The sequence below is a fragment of the Phoenix dactylifera genome, unplaced genomic scaffold (assembly GCF_009389715.1).
Source record: "Phoenix dactylifera cultivar Barhee BC4 unplaced genomic scaffold, palm_55x_up_171113_PBpolish2nd_filt_p 001650F, whole genome shotgun sequence".
Classification (NCBI taxonomy): domain Eukaryota; kingdom Viridiplantae; phylum Streptophyta; class Magnoliopsida; order Arecales; family Arecaceae; genus Phoenix; species Phoenix dactylifera.
In genome coordinates, this window is record NW_024068953.1 from 31,945 (window position 1) to 54,081 (window position 22,137).

At 39.7% G+C, this 22,137-nt stretch overlaps 1 protein-coding gene across 2 annotated transcripts; it reads right to left on the reverse strand.

Annotated features, from left to right (window-relative positions):
• Positions 1-4,659: 4,659 nt before the first annotated feature.
• Positions 4,660-14,001, reverse strand: LOC120108937 (trimethyltridecatetraene synthase-like). 2 transcript variants are annotated; one of them, XM_039122653.1, is made up of 3 exons: positions 13,055-14,001; positions 10,887-11,323; positions 4,660-4,999 (listed from the first exon to the last, which is right to left on the reverse strand). In XM_039122653.1, the coding sequence occupies exons 1-3, from the start codon at positions 13,943-13,945 to the stop codon at positions 4,807-4,809; spliced, it is 1,521 nt and encodes a 506-aa protein (XP_038978581.1). In that variant the 5' UTR covers positions 13,946-14,001; the 3' UTR covers positions 4,660-4,806. The 2 variants fall into 2 exon arrangements, with proteins under 2 accessions (XP_038978581.1, XP_038978580.1); XM_039122652.1 differs by lacking the exon at positions 4,660-4,999 and having other exon boundaries at positions 10,533-11,323; positions 13,055-13,997.
• Positions 14,002-22,137: the final 8,136 nt, after the last annotated feature.

Genomic DNA, 22,137 nt, shown 5'->3' on the forward strand with positions numbered 1-22,137 from the left:
TTTTTATCCTTCCACGTTGTTGTCTCCCAATTCTAACTTAGGCATCGGAAGGTTGACTCTCGAAACTTTCGAGCAAGCAGACTTTTGCAAGCCACACATGGAGGAGAACCGCCCCCCTAATCTCGGTAAGCCTACTCAGATTCACCTTCGGCCGACCTCAAGGTCGTCAGAGCTGTGCTTCGACCTCAACCCAATTTTGATGACAATAGAAACGTATTTCAACAACAGGCCCATGGTGAAGGTAATGAGATTTGCAACGAGGTACACTCTGATCGCCATGTTCAAATGGTTGCGACGGTGGTAGCAATTGAAATCCAGCATGAACCCTCTGGTGGTGATGGAGAGAGCAAAAATTGCAACCGAGATCAATTTTGGAAGAGCGGTTCGATGGGTCAGGGAAGTGGAGAAGAAAGATTCTTGTTTTGAGCTTGGGGCCATTGATGCGGAGGACACAGAGAGATTTGGAGGAAATAGGTTATTGCTTGTAACACAGATGGTGAGTCTAGGGGGAACCTTATTATAAGCCCTACGAGGGTTGGGTTATCCGCCTGTTTACCCAACCCTCCTAGGGCTCATGAAAGTAAACTATTGATAAACACAGGCAATATTACATCGTTCATGTGATTATTGTGTGACAACAAACACGAACAGTGCCACTCACATCGTGATCTCCGATGGTAGCAAAACCCTGAGGTGCCACCTTGAAATGTACATCAGCAAGAGCCCCAGAATGAGAGTGATGATATTTGTAAAAAAGTAAACTTGGAATGCCGGGTCGAGGTGGTGTCGGCGATGATTAAACCCTAGCATGAAGCCCACCAGTGGCCACGGAGAGAGTGAACTTAGCCACGAGATTTGACTTGCCTCCTAGACCTGGTAGTTCGAGACTTGGCAAGAAGAAATTCTACAAATGGCATGGAGATACTGAGATGAGATAGAGCAAGCTTCCAAGGAGAACAGAAATATCAGAAAAGGGTGAGGTATGGTGGGCCTTCTACAATAAAAACTGAAGATTCAAAAGGAATTCATCTAGTATTGCTATCGGAGAGGTGATGGGTTGTGGAGTTTAACCATCGATTATTGACATCAGCATTGACAAGTAAGATAACACACGGAATCCATATCACATGAAGAGGAAGGCACGTCAACATCGTATGTAGAATCAAAAAATTTCAAAATTATATGTTTTGATCGCCGGTCCAATATCCACAAGATTCAGCTACCATAAACTCCACAACATCAATAAATGCAATCTACTTATATGTAAATTTCAATATAAAATTATTAAATATGATTTCAAAAATTTGAAATTTTTACAGAAAATTAATTAATTTTACCAGATAAGTAGCTTTTTGTATATGTCCAATCTTACGGACCAACACCCACCCTCATCCGCCCAAAAAATGAATTAGCTACTACCATAAATATTGTACAAGGATTTTGAGATATAAGAGAGACTTATAATAATTCAATACCCTAAATATGAATCCTAATTTGAGAAAAGGCTTCCTTGCATAATGGACTACTTTGCTTATTGCTACCTAAAAAAAAACAGGGTAGAGCATCAATATTTACTAAGAAAAATAACTGATTCCTTGTGTAAGAATCGGTCGTAGTGCAAACATTATTTTTTTTAATAAACAAGAAATGATGCTTGGCCTCCTAATCACAAATACTTGTAACGAGGAAAATAATGAGATTGATAGGGCTTGATGTAAATAACAGGGGAGGGTGGTTAATGTTTTCTTTTTGGGAAGGGGGTTGAGCGGCGGGGGAGGGATCCACTTTTCACAATTCTCTTTAGCCCTACTATCTGTATCTCTCTCTCTCTCTCTCTCCGTAGATACTGCTATATCTTAATAAGCAAGCAGTACAGCTTTGGTCTCTTTAATTTGTTATTATTCATTTTTACTAGTAGCATATATTTGAAAATGAGTTTTGCATAAAATATTCACTTAATTACATTGATTTTGCATTAAATAAATAAATAAATAAATTTATTGTAAGATGATAAACAATCAAGAGTTGCATGAAAAATTTGTGCTTAGTCTTGCATAAAAGGCCGAGCGATAGTCTAAACCAAAATACATTGAATATTCAAAATCTATATCTAACATTTAATATGTATTGGACATTCAACAAATGTCCATCATCATCATTTACTTATATTTCAACAACAAAAATCGCCCAAGGATCCATAGTATGTATTTACTCAAAAGATAAATAAATAAATAGATTTATAAACAAAATTTATAACCTAAAATTATTATATTTCAGTTTAGAAATATTTGTAGATTTTGAGAAACGACAAGCACCCTACTTGACATCATTTGGATCTTTCAGGCCAAGGTTTCTTCGAGTAATGAAGTTTTTGGACCTCAATTCTAGTTCTAGAGTGGCATGGAGAGCTAATTAATCTTTGTATGAATTCGACTCTGCATGCAATTAATGTATGTGCAGGTCATCTCTGCAAACCCATTAGTCTCAACCAAGTAGGAAAAGATTTATTTATTCTGTAAAATGTTGAGAATTTTAATGGAAAAGTTGGCTTTGGGAATGTGCTATAGGAAGAAAATAAAAAAAATGCCCAAAAGTTTTTATTGGTCCTAATTACGGGTTCCAACTTCTGTTAGTGAACTACGCTTCTTCCCTAGAAAGGCGCATAGGCAATTCAACAGGTCCCCAATCGTATGAAAAGTCCACCGTATATGGTAAACTTGGATGGATGACGGGCATCAAGGTTATGAGCCCAATAGCTGGCTGGGCGCTCCAGAATGAGACAAGTCTAACAAAGATACAACGTACATATAATAAATAGCAGGTATTAGAATATTTGCAGAAAAAAATAAAAAAAATAATTTTATATTCTTATTTCATTATATTTATTACAGCTTGGAAGTTATATATACCCACGTATGGACTCCATATAAAAAAAATATATAGGCTAATATTAGATTATGCTAATAAAAAAAATAATCCTCATTGATACAAGTTGTTATTTGATCACTATAGTTATTCTAATAAGATCATGCTAACAAAGAAATATAATGCTAATCGATGCAGAATCATGTTAACAAAAAAAATAATAATATAGGATGATACAAGTTGTTACATGATCTCTAAAATTATACTAACAGCAGAAGACCTTGCCTATGGCCGGTAGCGTTCACGGAAGTGAATCAAAAAACTTCTACCAATGTCGTAGAATATATCCCTCCTGCATGGATTACTCGGGTGCAAAGGGACTATAGATGATTGGTTACAGCCTTGTTCTATTGAAGGGGTTCCAGAATTATACGTAGGGAGGTGTTTTCTCCCAAGTGTTTCGGCTTGGATCTTTTTTTCTTCTTCAAAGATTGGTGGTACCTCCATAGGAACTGGATGGCTAATCCGAGTAGTGAACATAGGAAGGAAATATTTATTAATTGCTAGATGTCTTCTCGGAAGAACCTTTTTCCCCTTTAGTTGGATTTAGATTTCTTTCCGGTATATTAGGATTTGTTAGGTCATTTTCTTCCTTGTTTATTTCCTAAAAGAATCTTATTTCATGTTTCCATAGACGATTTTCTCATATAATTTATTAGCATGCAGTGCTAGCGGTAGCTCCCTCTCCCCTGACCAAAGGATGTACTCTAAGTGGTGGGCCGCGTAGGCAGCCACCCAATCAGCCGCCCCATTAACTTCTCTGAATATATGCTTGGCCTGGAAGACCTTCCCATCTCTCATCATCATCTCTATATCCCGGATCAAGAGGTGGTTTGTGCTCTCACCCCTCGACCCCCTCCGAATCCACCCGATAACCGTGGCCGAGTCGTCCTCCAGAATGATCGAACTGGCCTGCAGCTCCACGCACGCATATCGAAGACCCGCACAGGAATCTCGCAACTCTGTCCCCAGAATCGACGTGTCAAACAACTGGCAGCCACCTGCTGCCACCACCCTGAAGTGCGGGCCTCGTATAACAAAGCATGCACCTTGTTTCTTCCACACAAAGAGAAAGAAGGAGTTCTGTGAAAGCTTCGGTGAGAAATTTCATTTGCTCAACTAAGAAAGGGTAGCTTCATTTAGTGTAATATGTCATACTTATACCCCTACTCTGGTTTGCCATTTGTCTCAACCCAATTCTTTTGATGTAATCGTCACAACCTTCTCATACATAGGACTGTTGCCCTCATGAAAAAAAAAATTCACTTATATTTTATGGGATATCTACGGCAACTCTTTCTAAGGGCACTTCGGTAAACAGAGTTTCTCTTGGGTAATTTCATCCAACTAATATAAAGAGGACAGAAAATGTCAATTTTGTCTTAGATGATATTGGGAAGTAGGCAAGCGTCCCCAGCTGGGGCAAACCTGTTATACTGAGAGTAGGACTCTGATTCCGATGCTGAAGCCTTGGAGCTATTCCTTAGAAAGTCCCTAGCAACTAGTCAAGGAAGCTAGAAAGCAAGAAGGCCAGTACAGAGTATATCATAAAATCAGTATGAGGTTTCCACTTTCGAAAGCGCAGATCTTCTGAACATTTGGACATTCTAGCTCAAGGCTTATGATCTGACTAAGAAGATCAAAAGTTAAAGAGTTGGTGTAAATTTGAAGTCTCGATATTTGTTTAATCAAGTGCTGATTGATCTTGTACTCTCTTTGTTGCTAGGCCCCCTCTAAACAAGCTCTTTATTCATGTAACTCAGTTTCGACATCATGACCATCAAGCAAGCGCCCATCATTCGCTCTTTTAACATGAACCTAATACGAGCAAACACACGCTTCTACTATAATTATCTAGACTTTTTTATGAAGGATGTCAGATCACACCGCATAGAGATGTGCAGGGAGCTTTGGCTGAATGACCGCCTCGAGCGGCACCTTCCTAGGTGTTGACAGCCCATAGATCTCCTCCATGCTCAGCTCCTCCACCTTCACCCCGTCCGGCAGCTTCCATGCAAACCCATGCAGCAGATTGGCGAGGCTCACCTGGATCACCTTGAGACCGAGGGCATACCCGGGGCACATCCGCCGCCCGGAGCCGAACGGCAGAATGAATCGAAATGAATCTTTCTCCTTACATGATATGATCTATTTATAATGATACATCAACGGAATAACTAATTAACAGAAAGCTAACAGTCTAACTATAAAAGGTTAGATCAGTTATTTGGTGGTTGCTCTGTTCTTGAAGCTGAGGAATACTCTTCCGAGTAACAGTTGGAGTTTGACAACTCATGGTTCAATACTCCCCCTCAAGATGGAGAGTACAAATTGTGTACACCCATCTTGTGCAGCAGAGTGTAGAATCTATTTAAACCGAGTGCCTTTGTCAATAAGTCAGCAAGTTGCATAGTTCCTGAGATATGCAGAGTTTGGATAATCCCTTGCTGAAGTTTATCTCGCACAATGTGACTGTCAAGTTCAATATGTTTGGTTCGTTCATGGAAGACTGGATTAGCGGCAATATGCAATGCTGCTTGGTTATCACAAAACGGCAGTGCTGACTTTGTGTGTGGAACATCCAAATCATGGAGAAGATATAATAACCATTGAATTTCACAGCATGTAGAAGCCATAGATCGATATTCGGCCTCAGCAGAGGAACGGGAAACAGTGTGCTGTTTCTTCGACTTCCATGAAATAAGGGAGTCTCCAAGAAAGATGCAAAATCTAGTGACGGATCGTCGTGTATCTTGGCAGGCAACCCAATCTGCATCACAAAACGCCTTTAAATGGAGCTCAGAAGCAGAGGGAAAAACAAACCTTGCCCAGGTGTGGCCTTTAAGTATCTTAATACTCGATATGCAGCGTCCATGTGGGGTTGCCGAGGTGAATCCATGAACTGACTGAGAACTTGCATGGAATAGCTTAAATTAGGCCTCGTTATAGTGAGATACAATAACCTGCCTATCAGCCGTCTATAGATTGTAGGATCCTCAATTAAATTCCCTTCAAATCGACTCAGTTTCAAATTTTGTATTATGAGGCATCGCACTGGTTTTGAGCCAAGGTAATCAGTATTTTCTAGGATCTCCAAAGTATACTTCCGTTGACATATTGAGATTCCTTTAGAGGTCCTGGCTATCTCAAGGCTGAGAAAGAATTTTAGAGTTCCTAGATCCTTGAGTTTGAATCGGGCATCAAGAATTTTCTTGAGATCATTTATATATGAGAGATCATTCCCTGCAAGTATTATGTCATCAACATAGACAAGGATCACTGTGTAGGAACACCCATTCTTTCTTACAAACAAAGAGTAATCGGCCTTGGATTGATTAAAACCATGTGACATGATGAATGTAGATAGTTTGGCAAACCATTGTCTTGAAGCTTGCTTCAAGCCGTAGATGGATTTGTTTAGACGGCAAACCATCCTCTTACCTTTCTCCCCCTTAGGCTCATATCCAAGAGGGAGTTTCATATATACTTCTTCATTCAAATCCCCATGCAGAAATGCATTGTTAACGTCAAGCTGGTGCAGATGCCAATTCTTAATTGCTGCGATTGCTAACAGTGTTTTGACTGTAACCATCTTAGCAACCGGGGAGAAGGTATCATAATAATCTAGACCGGCTTGTTGAGTATACCCTTTTGCAACTAACCTAGCTTTCTTCCTTTCCTTAGTCCCATCTGCTCTGAACTTTGTTTTATAGACCCATTTGCAATCCACTGGTTTCTTTCCTTCAGGTAATGAAGTTATGATCCAAGTATGATTGTCATTCAATGCCTTTAATTCAGTTTCCATTGCATCACACCATTCAAGATGCAGAGAAGCAACTGCATAGTTCTTTGGATCAACTGATGATGAGATGGATGAAGTGAAAGCATGATGAGATGGAGAAAGCCTTGTATAATTCAGAAAATGAGAGATGTCATAGAAAATGAGAAAGCCCTGCATAGTTCCTCTTTGATTGAAAGAGGAATGGTCATTGTGGACAGACCTGTCACAGGTCTTACTGGCAAACACAGCAACTTCAGGGCTTTGAACTATGGCAGTGATCTCACGTTGTCTTTCTTCTTGTAGTACAAGTGCAAATACCTTGTTCACTGGTGGTAAAGGGTCCATCAACAGGATTTGCCCATGTACATTTGAGTAGGAGTCATCCAACCCCATCAGGAATTGAATGACTTGTTCTTCAGATTGGTGTTCTTGTTGCTGCCGAGGTCTGAAATTTGTTAACTCTTCCCAGAGTTCCTTCAAGCGGGTGAAATAGGATATCACACTCCCATGATTCTGAGAAAGAGAAGAGATTGTCTTTTGCAATTGGTAAATTCTTGGACCATTGCTTTGGCTGAATCTTTCTTTCAGATCAAGCCAAATTTCTCTAGCTGTTTCCATGTAAATCACGCTGGTGCTCATCTCCTTTGGAATTGAATTCAGTATCCATGCGGAAAAAGAACCACCATGTTGCATCTCCTCCATACAGCATGGTGTGGATCATTTGTTGGAGGCTGGAGTATGCTTCCATCTATGAACCCTTCCTTGTTCTTGACACTCAGGGCCATGATCATTGACATGCTCCAAGTGGAATAATTCTCTTCATTCAAGGTTAGGGAGATGAGCTGCAGACCTGTGCTGTCGCCATGATGTAGGAAGTATGGGCTTGCTGGGTCTTAAACCATGCTTAGAACTGGTGACGGCACCGAGTTGGCACTGCTGTGAATGGAAGTAGCCATGGGAAGACACTTTCACTTGCTCTGATACCATGTAAAAGAACTTCAAGAAAATCTGCCCGAAAAACAGGGGAGATGAGGAGAAAAGAAGCACTTCTTTATTTCAGAATGAATCGAAATGAATCTTTCTCCTTACATGATATGATCTATTTATAATGATACATCAACGGAGTAACTAATTAACAGAAAGCTAATAGTCTAACTATAAAAGGTTAGATCAATTATTAGGTGGTTGCTCTGTTCTTGAAGCTGAGGAAGACTCTTCCGAGTAACAGTTGGAGTTTGACAACTCATGGTTCAATAAGTTATGCTAATTTTCTTGTAATATATATCAAAATAATTATTTGTGCACGCACTAAAATAGCTATGATATTCAATGACGACGAAATGAAACAACTTAGGATATAATACCAGAGAGTAAGGAAACAATGGAGCAAGGGCAGCGAGTGCCTTGGAGGACCCCAGCTCCTCGTCCACTTGTTCGAGAACAGGGAAAGTAGTGTTCTAGTGACGGCGACACCTAACTCCGATGTGAATCTCGCTTTCATGTATTAAATAAGGTTGGCCCCAGCGTGTCTCTGGGTCAATACTTTGATGATCCCACCTTTATTTTTTAAAGATTATAATATAATAACATGTGAGTAATAACAGCAGATTCGCGTGTGTGGACATCAGAGTGTCCACGCGACCATGCGCAAATCGTATTGTCCCAAGCAACTATTTCTAAATAGCCGTTTGTGGACACATAGTTTTCAATAGACATCTATACAGGCATGGAAGTTAAATGTTATCCATGTTAGAAATTGTATCCTAAAAGTCAATCATCAGCATATTGATGATTGAATTTTGTAAATGAATTGACAAATTAATAAAGTATTATTTGGCATTATTCATCATTTTATTAAACATCTTCAAATGAACTCTTATATGATGAAGTACTTAAGACTTATTCTATGATAAAGGGGGATTTATCTTCAAGTCCTTAAATCTATACGCGACCAAATGATATACTATTACTAGGACGACAGCATTATCGAGATTAGGTCGTTGTGAGATATATACGTTGGTTATCCTCTTAATCAAGGAGTATGGACATACTGATATGTCATATAGGTGATGTGTAGGAGTACATTTCACTGAACGTGACCAATTTCGGAACACTCTACTGTCGAGAGATGTTCCGAACGGATATGGGTATAAATATCCCTCAGACCTGAGATCACCACAGTGATTAGCAAGCAACTCACTGTACTTTGGTACCGGACTAGCAGAATTTCTAATTCTGGAATGGAAGGTTACTGGGTGCAGTCAAGTACTTGCGAAATCGGTGCGTGAGTCAAGATGGAATTGATCCCTCCTGAAAACAGGAGATAATGCTCTTTGGCCCTACTCTCCGTATCTCTCTCTCTCCGTAGACACTGATATATCTTAATAAGCAAGCAGTACAGATTTGGTCTCTTTGTTATTATTCATTTTTATTAGTAGCATATATTTGAAAATGGGTTTTGCATAAAATATTCACTTAATTATATTGATTTTGCGATAAATAAATAAATTTATTTATTGTAAGATGATAAACAATTAAGAATTGCATGAAAAATTAGTGCTTAGTCTTGTATAAAAGGCTGAGCGATAGTCTAAACCAAAATATATTGAATATTCAAAATATATATCTAACATTTAATATATATTGGACATTCAACAAATGTCCCTCATCATCATTTACTTGGATTTCAACAACAAAAGTCGCCCAAGGATCCATAGTATGTATTTACTCAAAAGATAAATAAATAAATAGATTTATAAACAAAATTTATATTCTAAAATTATTATATTTCAGTTTAGAAATATTTGTAGATTTTGAGAAACAACAAGCACCCTACTTGACATCCTTTGGATCTTTCAGGCCAAGGTTTCTTCTAGTAATGAAGTTTTTGGACCTCGATTCTAGAGTGGCATGGAGAGCTAATTAATCTTTGTATGAATTCGACTCTGCATGCAATGTATGTGCAGGTCATCTATAAAAACCCATTAGTCGCAACCAAGAGAACAAGTAAGATGATCCTTGGGTTGCAAGATGTGCCATGTTGGACTACTCTGTAGTTAGGTTTTGAGCAACTCGGAAGGAAGATCATGGTTTCAATCACCTCCAAATGCCTACAAAAATGATCGACGTGCTATAAGATCATTTTGCTACTAGAACAGTCAGCAAAAGGTTCATTTTGCTATGTGTTCTTGGAAGACCTATGTGCGCAGCTCGAGAATTTGGCATAACAAACAAGAGATTGAGTGGATCTCAACTTAGATTTGCACCACATAAACCAAATTGCCAAACCAAAAAGGGGGGAGGGAATGGTTATCATAGTAGGAAAACAATTATTTATTCTGTAAAATGTTGAGAATTTTAATGGCAAAGTTGGCTTTGGGAAGGTATTTTATGCTATAGGAAGAAAATAAAAAAAATACCCTAAAGTTTTTATTGGTCCTAATTACGATTCCAACTTACTGTTAGTAAACTACGCTTCTTCGCTAGAAAGGCGCATAGGCGATTCAACAGGTCCCAATAGCTAGCTGGGCGCTCCAGTATGAGCCCAATAGCTAGCTGGGCGCTCCAGTATGAGACAAATCTAACAAAGATACAACGTACATAAAATAAATAGCAGGTATTAAAATATTTGCAGAAAAAAAATAAAAAAAGAAAAAATCAGTATGAGGTTTCCACTTTCGAAAGCGCAGATCTTCTGAACATTTGGACATTCTAGCTCAAGGCTTATGATCTGACTAAGAAGATCAAAAGTTAAAGAGTTGGTGTAAATTTGAAGTCTCGATATTTGTTTAATCAAGTGCTGATCGATCTTGTACTCTCTTTGTTGCTAGGCCCCTTTTAAACAAGCTCTTTATTCATGTAACTCAGTTTCGACATCATGACCATCAAGCAAGCGCCCATCATTCGCTCTTTTAACATGAACCTAATACGAGCAAACACACACACTTCTACTATAATTATCTAGACTCTTTTATGAAGGATATCAGATCACACCACATAGAGATGTGCAGGGAGCTTTGGCTGAATGACCGCCTCGAGCGGCACCTTCCTAGGTGTTGACAGCCCAAAGATCTCCTCCATGCTCAGCTCCTCCACCTTCACCCCGTCCGGCAGCTTCCATGCAAAGCCATGCAGCAGATTGGCGAGGCTCACCTGGATCACCTTGAGACCGAGGGCATACCCGGGGCACATCCGCCGCCCGGAGCCGAACGGCAGAAGCTTGAAGTCCTGCCCCTTGATGTCGACGCTGCTTCCTATGAACCGCTCCGGGCGGAACTCATCCGGTCCGTCCCATATCGCCGGGTCTCGCTGGATGGTCCACATGTTAACCAGCACGCGAGTCCCGGCAGGGATGTCGTAGCCGGCGACGGTGCAGTCCTCGCGGGCCAGCCGTTGGGTAAGTAGGGGTGCAACAGGGTGCATTCTCATGGTCTCCTTCATGATGGCCTCGATGTAGGGGAGTTTGAGCATGTCTTTCTCCTCCACCCACCTGTCTCTCCCGATCACCCGGTCTAGCTCCTCGGTGGCCTTCTCGAGGAGTTCGGGATGTTTCAAGAGCTCGGAAATAGCCCATTCTACGGTCACAGCAGAGCTTTCTGTTCCACCGACGAGCAGGTCCTGGACCAAGTGGAGAAAGAGAAACTATTAGACATTGAGAGAAAAAAAAAATATTGATCAATCTATCTTCTTCTTCCTCTCTCTTCCTCTCTCTTTCCTGAATGGAGATTATTCTATATTCAACTCAATTCCAGTAGAAATTAACCCAAGAGAATTTACTTATATATATATATATATATATTTAACTGTGGATTCTATAAGACTTAACAAAGCTAGATCTAATAAAATTCATACAACAAAGCAATATCTTTTAATTTGGAAAATGCTAATTCGGGCCTTCTTCTTGCTCGCACCAGAAATTCACTGAATCCACAAATATTGACTTGGCAATTTCATAATCAACCAAATTTGGTGTTTGGCAATAAATCTCATGAGTTATGCTAATTTTCTTGTAATATATATCAAAAGAATTATTTGTGCACGCACAAAATAGCTATGATATTCAATGACGACGGCCTGAAACAACTTAGGATATCATACCAGAGAGTAAGGAAACAATGGAGCAAGGGCAGCGAGTAAGTGCCTTGGAAGACCTCAGCTCCTCGTCCACTTGTTTGAGAGCAGGGAAAGTAGTGTTCTAGCGGACGACGAGTCAAATAAACTCCCATGTAAATCCCGCTTTCATGTATTAAATAAGGTTGGCCCAGCGTGTCTCTGGGTCAATACTTTGATGATCCCACCTTTATTTTTTAAAGATTATAATATAACAACATGTGAGTAATAACAGCAGATTCGCGTGTGTGGACATCAGAGTGTCCACGCGACCATGCGTCAAATTGTATTGTCCTAAGCAACTATTTCTAAATAGCCTTTTGTGGACACAGTTTTTGATAGACATCTATACATGCATGGAAGTTAAATGTTATCCATATTGGGAATCGTATCCTAAAAGTCAATCATCAGTATATTGATGATTGAATTTTAAAAATTAATTGATAAATTAATAAAGTATTATTTGGCATTATTCATCATTTTATTGAACATCTTCAAATGAACTCTTATATGATGAAGTCCTTAGGACTTATTTTATGATAAAGGGGAATTTATCTTCAAGTCCTTAAATCTGTTCGCGACTAAATGATATACTATTACTATGACGACAGCATTATCGAGATTAGGTCGTTGTAAGACATATACGTTGGTTATTCTCTTAACCAAGGAGTGTGGAGATACTGATATGTCTCTGGGTCAATACTTTGATGATCCCACCTTTATTTTTTAAAGATTATACTATAATAACATGTGAGAAATAACAGCAGATTCGCGTGTGTGGAGTGTCCATGCGACCATGCGCCGGTTCCCAAAGTTTTCGATAGACATCTATACAGGCATGGAAGTTAAGTGTTATCCGCCTAAGTTACCAAAAAAAAAAAAAGTTATCATCATAAACTGTATCCACTCATTGACCGCAGAGTCTGAATTGGCCACTGAAGTCTGAACGGATGTTGATTAGTAGAAATACTTTTAGAAAATATTATTTATTTACTGTCCGTAAATCAAGTTTTTTTTTTCGTTAATCAAATCTTTTGGATATTATGATTTCAGGAGAGGCACAAAATATTATTTTTTTAATTTCAGGAGAGGCACAAAAACCGACAAACTCTGTGTGTCGTCATGCCTCCTCCAAATGAGGGTGGCACAAACTCGTTCTAAGATGCTGCTCCTCGAACGGTTATACGGACCTAAACAAAAACAAGGGAAACAAAGAAAAAAAGGAAGGGAAAATTTTACCTGAGTGAAGGCCTTGACGCCATGCCTCTCGATCTTGACTTCCAAACTTGGATCCTCGGCTTGCTGCAAGAGCACATCTACCATGTCCTTGGCCACAAAACCCTCCCCCTCCCTCAGCCTCTTTTCTTTATGCTCATCGAGTACGTGCTCGAGAAATATATCGAACTTCTTGCTAAGCTCTTTCATCCTTTTGATGTACCCTTGTAAGTCCAGGAAATCCAACCAGGGTATATAGTCTCCAATGTTCACCACCCCATTAAGCAAGAACCACTCTTCTGTCATCTTCCTCAACTCCTCCGCGGACTCCAAATCGTCGAAGTACTTCCTCCCTAGCACCATCCTGCTTATAACATCAAGACTAACAGTGGAGAGATAGTCTTTCAGGGTGATGGTCCTCCCTGAGGCCTGGTAGAGGTTGCGGAGGAGCAACCGCATCTCCTCGACTCTTATGTACTCATAGGAGTCGAGTCGTTTGGCACTGAAGAGCTCCATGAGGCACATCTTGCGAGCTTGGCGCCAGTAGGGGCCATAGGGGGACCAAGTGATGTCGGAGTAGTTGTAGGTGGTGTACTTGCCGGCGGCCAACTTGGGGCGGGAGGCGAAGTTGAGGTCATGGGTTTTTAAGAAGAGTTTGACCATGTCGACAGAGGAGCCGACGACGACAGGGACGGAACCGAGGCGGAGCTGCACGATGGGCCCGTACTTTTGGGCGAGGGCGTGGATGGAGCGATGGGGGAGGGCGCCGATGAGGTTGAGGTTGCCAATAATGGGCCATGGCTTTGGCCCTGGGGGAAGGTTTAGCCTACGTCGATGGCTGCGTAAAAGAGTTTTGAGGAGGAGGATGGATGCCAATATGGTTGCCAAGGATATGGCCCATGGGATGTTCTCCATTGCAATTGGAAATGGCAGCAGCAGAGTGTGAGGAGGAGAAGGTGGTCGTGGTTGGTTGGTTGTTGTGGAGATGGGAGCTTGGGTGTGCTAGTATTTATAGATGGAGAAAGCTGCCCTGTTCATCTCTGTCGTTCCATGTTGCTTTCTAATGCACAAAAGCCCAATGAATGCGTTAGATTAATCATTCTTAAAAAAGACTAGTAATTTGTTAGTTTTTGCATCGGTAATAAAATTCTACGCGTGCCTGTGTTTGCTTCTACGGTTGGGGAATTCATAAGAAGTTCTCATCATGGTAGTGGGAATTTCGTAAAATATTTTATAGGAAGGGGACTTTTATCAAACAAATAATTTATGAAAAATTAATTTCCCACCCTCCGGATGACTCGGCTATAACAAACCGTCCCTGTTGACCCAAAATAAATTATTCGGTCCAACGGCTCTCCAAAGTATAATTCGCGGTCCCTAAAAGGATTAATCATTCAAGTTAATGTACCGAATATGCCCGGACTATTGCCAACGGTAGTCTTTTGAAGGTGGAAAAGTGAGTCCGTTGGAGTTCCATCCCGATATTCCCTAAGAGCGTGGCCAACGAAAGGCTTTTGAAGGCGGGAGAAGATGTTCGTTAGAATTCCATCCCGATATTCCCTGATCGCATGGCCAACAGAAGATTTTTGAAGGCAGAAAATTGAGTCCTCTCTTCTTTAAGATTCCAAGCATCTGTTTCTCGTTCGATCCCTATTTTTCTGTTTGAACTCGTACCATGCGGTTAAGATTCCAAGTGAAAAATTGAGTCATTTCTTCTTTGATATTCCAACCAGATTACGCATCTATTTCCAATTCGATCCCCATTTTTCTGTTTAAACTGGTGTCATGTGGTTGAGATTGCAAGCTGATTATATCCCATCTTTTTCCGTTTTGCCTTAGGCTGTGGAAAATTAAAATCAAGTTTTCTGTGTTTATAAATGCTCTGTTGTGCTCTACTCTCTCTCTGACTCTGTTATAATAGAGACATTTTGTTGAGTTGCCATTTGAGATTAACTTTTCTTTGTTTATGGATGCTCTATTGTTCTCCACTCTTCGTCTGACTCTATTATAACAGAGACTTTCTGCCGAGCTGACATTTGGTGTCTAAATAATTTGTGTTGATTGCGATTCAAATGCACCAGTTGATCCCTCTTTTTTCCATTTTCATGGCTTCAAAGAACACTAGTAGCCTAATTATCATAGCTATTTGTTCTTATGGTGGCGAAGCTGTTATTATTTTCATCTCTTAGGACACAATTCTTGATCAAATTTTTAAGAAAATAATGAAAAGGTGGAGACATTTATCTTCTACAATGATAGAAGTTAAGTTTTATATTCCAAACAAATCAAGAATGCTTGTTACGCTCACGAGCGATAAGGATATTCATAACATGCATCAAATACATGTCAACTTAAATGTGGCGGTGATCGAGATGGTTGTTACTCATTCTCCAAGCTTGATCGAAGCTGCTGATGTGGTAATCGATACGAGGTATTCCATATTTAAAATATTAGTTTGTGCATTTTAAGCTGAAAGGACATTAATAAGTGTGCTGAAATTATGTTTTTCCTATTGTATGGACAGTGTGCTGAAATTAGTTGGAGATCTAAAAAATTTTCAAAGGGTAGCTCAAGTAACTTTGGTCAAGTTGTTGAAGAAACAAGAGCTGCAATTAAAGAGAAAAAAAGTCAAAAAAATTTCTTGGATGCTTGAAAAAGCTGTATAGAGGGCGTTGGTCATGAGTTCAAGGATATCGAAACTCTTCGTGACACCATTCGTAACTTTTGTATCGCAAATTGCAGAGACTTTGTGTTCGTGAAGAACGATCGTGAGCGAGTTACTGTGGAATATGCATATGAAGAATGTGAATGGCGTATCAATGCTTCTCGACTTGAAAATGGTGAAAGTTTGCAATTAAAAAAATGAACAGTAACCATACATGTGGATGAGGGTTGCAAGTCTGGTCGCATCCGAAGGCTTCGAAACGTTAGATTTCGAACATTATTAAAGATAAACTTCAAGATATGCCATTATATAAGCCAAGTGACATTGTAAAAGATATTCATCGGAAATATGGTGTTGAATTGTTGGATCATCAAGCTTGGCATGGTAAGGAGGAGGCTATGAAAGAGATTTATGGTCATAGATCACTATCTTATGACCAAATTCGGTGGTATTGCGATGCCATTCTTCAAACCAACCCCGGCAGTATTGCAGAATATGAAACAATTGAAGGTTGATTCAGATATCCATTCATTTATTTTCATGCTTCATTATTGGGTTTCATAAAAGGATGTCGGCCTCTAATTTCAGTTTACTCCTTGGCGTCACCGCTCCTTCAACATCAATGAATTTAGTGGTTTCTTCTAAAAGCTAAGTGAAATGAAATGAGAATACAACAAATTTACTTAGCAAAGAATATGATATGGACTTAGCAAATTGCATATGTATACAAAATATTTAAGGAACTGACCAAATTCGTATACCTCTCTAGTGGGTGATGTTTCTTTATTGAGTGGAATTGACTTGGGGAGCTCCATAAGTGTAGTAGTGATAGGCTCCAATAACTTACTCGACTGAGTGGGCAAATCCTCCTTTTTAATTACTCGTGCCATACTACCTTCACCTATTTTGCTGACTTTTTGTTTCTTTTTTGCCCTTCTATAAGTATTTGGAAAGTGTGATATAGCCTTTGCTTTCTCTGTTGCCTTTCGCTCACGTGCTCCCAACTTCACGCGCCTTCATAAGGAGAAAACATATTTGGTGGTGGGTCCAGTATCTTTCTCAACCTCAACATCAGTGGACCAAATAACCTGATAAGAATATGCATTTCATATAATAAATATTTTTAGTATAATTATAAAAACATATTTTATCAAAATCAAATAATTACATACCTCCACCACATCTGCACTATTGTGCATCTCATCTTTCTCCATTGCAGCTTTGTCCATAGCTTTAACTATAGTATGCTCTTCACTCACCTAATATAAGTTGTATTTAATTCATAACAACAAACATGATCCACAAGACAACATAGTTAATAATTCATCAAACTTTGCTTACCTCAGTAAAATCTGTATCATGCTGAACATTTTCGTCATTCACCAAGAGACCATTATCTTGGAGGACCATCTCAAGTCTGGACACCCTCTTATCAATCAAGAACAAAGACCTCTCAACCAGATTTAAGCGAGTCTGTAAGCATCCAGTGGATATCGTTCACTCTAGCTGGATGACGAAAACTAAAACAACACAATTATCCAATTTAGTGTATGTATTTAACTAAGTGCCAAATGAAATTAAATGTGTACCTAGTGGTTATAGGTGTGTGCCGCAAAAGAAAAGGTGCATGCCACATAGAAATAAATCTATACCAAGTACTTGTAAATGTGTACTATCTGAGTTATCTCTTTCGGAGCTTCTAATAGTGGCCTTTGATGAGAGCACAAAAGTGCAATCATCATACTATCTTAATTAGTATTTTAGCTAATCATTAATGATAAAATTTACTAATTAACGTTATATTTGTGTTTAAGTGCAAGTAATCCATGAGACCCAATAACATTGGGTTTGAGCCCAACGCAGCCAGTAATTGTCGGCGATGCATCTTCAGCCTTCTGCGATCCATCCCAGCGTCTGCGGCCCGTTGATCGCGATCTCCCAGCACTCCATCCGTCCGTGGGCCAAAGAAGAAAATCCATCTTCTTCCACCCATTCCAGCCGCATCCGCACCGGATCTCTTCCATGATCGGCTCCTCCCAAATGATCCCGCAGCGTCTCCCTTCCGGATTCGAGACCCCCAAGACCAGCGATCTCCAGCTTCATCCCGTGCGAAAACGGGGGAGAAGAAATGATCCCGAGCGATTTCCCAGCTTCTTTCATCCTCCTCATCCCACGCTGCAATCAAGCTCCATTCTGAATCAGCCTCCCGTGATCCAAGCTTCATGCGGATTCGACACGCCCTCCTCCCAGCAATCCCACGGATCAGAGACCGGACGACCAACTGTGATCCAGGCATTCCGCATCTCATCCCTTCCCGAATCAGCTTCTCAACATCCCATAGCCAAAGAAGAGATCCATGTCCTCCTCCCAGCCATCCACGGAGCCGTCCTCTTCCGTTTCGATCCGCCCAAGGAGCCCGTGATCTAGCCATTCTCCCATGGATTGACGCCCTCCGCCCCATCCGTCCGCGATCTGCCCTCCCACATCACACTCCCGAATTTCAGTTGTCCGCTTGCGATCGCCTTCTCCCAGCAATCGGATCCCCCAAGACCAGCGTCCGTTACCCCTCCATCAGGGGATCCATCGCTGGCCCAACAAGGATGGGCGACCTATATAAGGAGAGGAGAGGCCATCGGCTGGGGGGGGGGGGGAAGAGGGGAGAAAGGAGCTCTGTTTCAATAGAGAAGAGTGGAGCCCTCGGTGGGGGGCCAAGGAAACAGAGAACAAAAAGAAGGGGAGGGAGGAGTTCTCGGCTGGGCAAAGGGGAAAAAAAAACCAAGAATAGGGGATGCTCTGTTCTTGGAAAGAAGAAAAAAAAGAGAGAGAGTATTTTATGTTGAGTGTTCCACCGAGAGGACTTGTTCCTTATTTTCATTTTTTTTCCTTCTCACTTTTGTAAATATTTTTCTTTTTATAAAATCTATTAAATTTTTCTTTCATGCAATCCTTGTTCTAGGTTCAAGTCAATTTCTGCTTTTTATGCAATCGTTTAATTTTTCTTTCATGCAATATATGAAATTTTCTCTCATGCAATCTATATTCCAGGCTTCAATCGTCTTAAGCATTGTTTCATCCATGCCAAAGTTTTCCTTTGAATAGTTAAATATTTCATTAAATTTATAAATGCTCTTCGATTCCAAGTATCTGTCTTTTCATTATAGAAAACATTCTCTGGTAGACTAGAGAATTATTCAACATCCCCGAAGTAATATTTTTTTTCTTATTGTTCAAAAATCGGCTTTGAATTCGAGTGAACGTTTTGATTTTTATGCAACTCCAATCGCCTCCCTGTAGATCGACCTCTTACGACCACTATTCTTTGAGTAGAAAAGGTAAGAGTATAATTAATTTAAAACTTTGTTTGTCAGTTCTAACAACGATCTGTTTAGTGCATTTTTAGGTAAACAGAAATTCGACAACAGCCTTCCTCGCGAGAAAAGGTACAACTCCTCCTCCCTAGGCTCTAGCTTCTCGATTTATGGAAAACTTAAATTTTGCATCATGTCAAAATAATTGTGATGTTACAAATGAATATTCAAACCTGAAATTTTTTTAAGTTCTTCATAACTTTGGCGATCACGTCCACCTTGCGAGAAAATTTGGCGTTGCTCCAACGCAATAGACGTAGATACATGAACGGTGGCCAGTGGCTGCCCAAAAGGATATTCGAATGCTCAATAGCCCATGCCTGCCAAAAATCAATGTGAACATCAAATTTCAATACAATACATATCTTAACAATCAAATTATAAAAAACACAAAGATGCTTACCACCAGAGCGACCGTGCAGCCATCCATATATCCACCGGGTTTCTTTCCAGTGATGTTGCTTCGCCTCACACTCTCGGATATACTAGGAATCTGCTGGCAAACAAAAGCACCAACGGCAAGATCCCAACTATATGAACCTAACCGGTCTAAATCATCAATATATGAGCATAATGCCTTAGGAATATAGTAGTGTATGGTTGGAAATAGTATAGTCATAAAGAGGTATAGAACCCATAATTTGGTGAAATTCTCTATATCTTGCCGTCCTCTCTTTCCAACTAGTAATTGTAATCTATTTTCTATTGCATCCCTACCAGTCTTTTTGTGGTCACTATCAAAAAAATGGGTGATAAGGTCAGAAGTAACCCTCCCCTCCCTATACAGTTCGACCCCACCACCCTTGGCACTCAAACCAAGAATGAGTGTAAACTCACTCCCTATAAAATGCACTAAAACTTTACCAAACCAAAAATCCTCCTCCACATCATCCCAAAAAGAGAGCAAAGTGTCTAGGATAGGCCTACTCTACTTGATATATGGCAAACCTCACATATGTCCAAAAGGAGTTACGGTCACCCTATCCTTCTGCTCCTGAGACATAGACTGCATAAGGGTAACGATAAATTGGATATAGTGGCTGAAGTAGCACCTTCGATTGACCATATTATTCGGGCTAACAGAAGGTGCTTTGCCTCTACTCTGAATTGGAGCCATATAAAATGTCTGCATCAAAAATATTAATGAAACACATCATCCATAAAACAAATCTTTTAAGAATGCATTGTGATACAAAAAATTAACATCAAATTAAGAATCACTGTAGGATAAAATTAAAGAAAATAGCAACCTTATATGATGTATTCGCAGGAAACTATGCTAATATATCACCTACCATAATTATTGGTTTATCTAATTAAATAATGTAGGAGCCGTATCCTAATTTCAGAGGTGAGATAATTAAACCCTCCCCCACAATTTTAGGATTTTGTTGTCTATATAAAATATATTTCCTACTTTCCTCTCCCCTCTTGCAAGACAGGACATAAAAATCTCCTCCAGCATATATCCATATAAATATATATAATTCATTCCATTATTTTCGTTGTCAAAAAGTAAAAACAAATCTTTTCTGGCGAAATCAATAATTCATTCCATAACATTCAAAACCAAAATCAAAAATTTCTTCGAAACAAAAAAAATGGGAATCAAGAGAGATTAGGGTTAATCAGAAGCTTAGGGTTTAGCTTCAATTATAGCCAGCATTATGGTATCCAGTAGCATTGGGCGAGCGGAACCTTACCTGCGATTTGGTATGCTTATCAGGGCAGACTCGGTCGACAGGAAGAGGACTCCATCGATAGGAACAAGACTCGGTCAAGAGGAAGAAGAAGAAAGGTTTCTTCCTAGGTCGAGAGGAAAAATACTCGGTCGAGAGGAAGAGGAAGGCGAAGAAGGGTTTCTTCCTGGGTCGAGAGGAAGAAGACAATGAGAGGAAGAGGAAGAGAAGTCGGTCGAGAGGAAGAGAAACAAAGAAAGTCGGATCGCCCAAGGGAGGAATAAAGGGTACTTTCGTCTCTAGATACAAATCCAAAATCGCAAAGAACCGGGAGTTAAAACACCGGTCAATAGGGACTTTTCTTTATACTCCGGTCCAACATTGGATCGGCCATCAATTTTCCCAATAATTTATAGGAAGGGTTCACTTGATTGGCTCTCATACGTACAGTTCAGGTACATCAGCTAGGTGACGACTATATCCACAGTATCTCAACGTCAGCAGAAATTATATATAAAAAAAAAAACTAATGGTAGGGCAGGCGAAGTTGGGAAGGAGGGAGGTGGTGAGGGGTCGTGTCACCTACCGGCAGGGTCGGAAATATATAATTCAAGATTTCAAATAATAATTATATTATCAAAAACCGTACAAACATGTATTAAGTTAGATCGGCTATGTACTATACATAGGTTTTATATTTATTTATGTGGAATTAAAAAACCCAAAAAGCAACCTCTAACTAATCTATTTGAATGTAAACCTTAAATATTTGTTTCATTTATAGCATTATCATAACGGCTATAATAATTTCAAGCTCGCTATTACATGTAATCATAAGGAAATAAGCATGGTTGCCATTGCAATGCATGATTGTATTGATTTTTCAGTGATTTTTTTTTCAATTGTACTTATTATAAAAAAAAAAAAGAAGAGGATACCATCTGTACTTAAAAACCAATGCTCTCACCAAGTTCTTTGGAAGAAAACAAGGCCACTTGTTCTAGTTATACGAATTGGAGAGAGAGAGAGAGAGATTTAGCCATTGCTATGGAGAGAGAGATAGAGAGAGAGAGAGAGAGAGAGAGAGAGAGAGAGAGATTTAAACATTGCTCTGGAGTCCTTACAAGGTAGGTGAAAGTGCAAACTTAAGAGCTTGTCCGGCACGTGGAAAAAGAAGGGTGAAAAGTATGGTAAACAAAAAAGTAAAGAGATGCCTCTTGTTTGGTTAGAGTTTTTAAAGGAGAGAGTCAAAAAAGTTATATTCCCGTGGAATTATGATTTCCAAGTTTTGGAGAAGTACTTTTCCGTAAGCCGGAAATCGAAACATTTTTATTTTTTCTCAAAAAGGTCCTTCAGCTATTCTTATTTGATTCAAAGCATTAAAGACCTAATTTT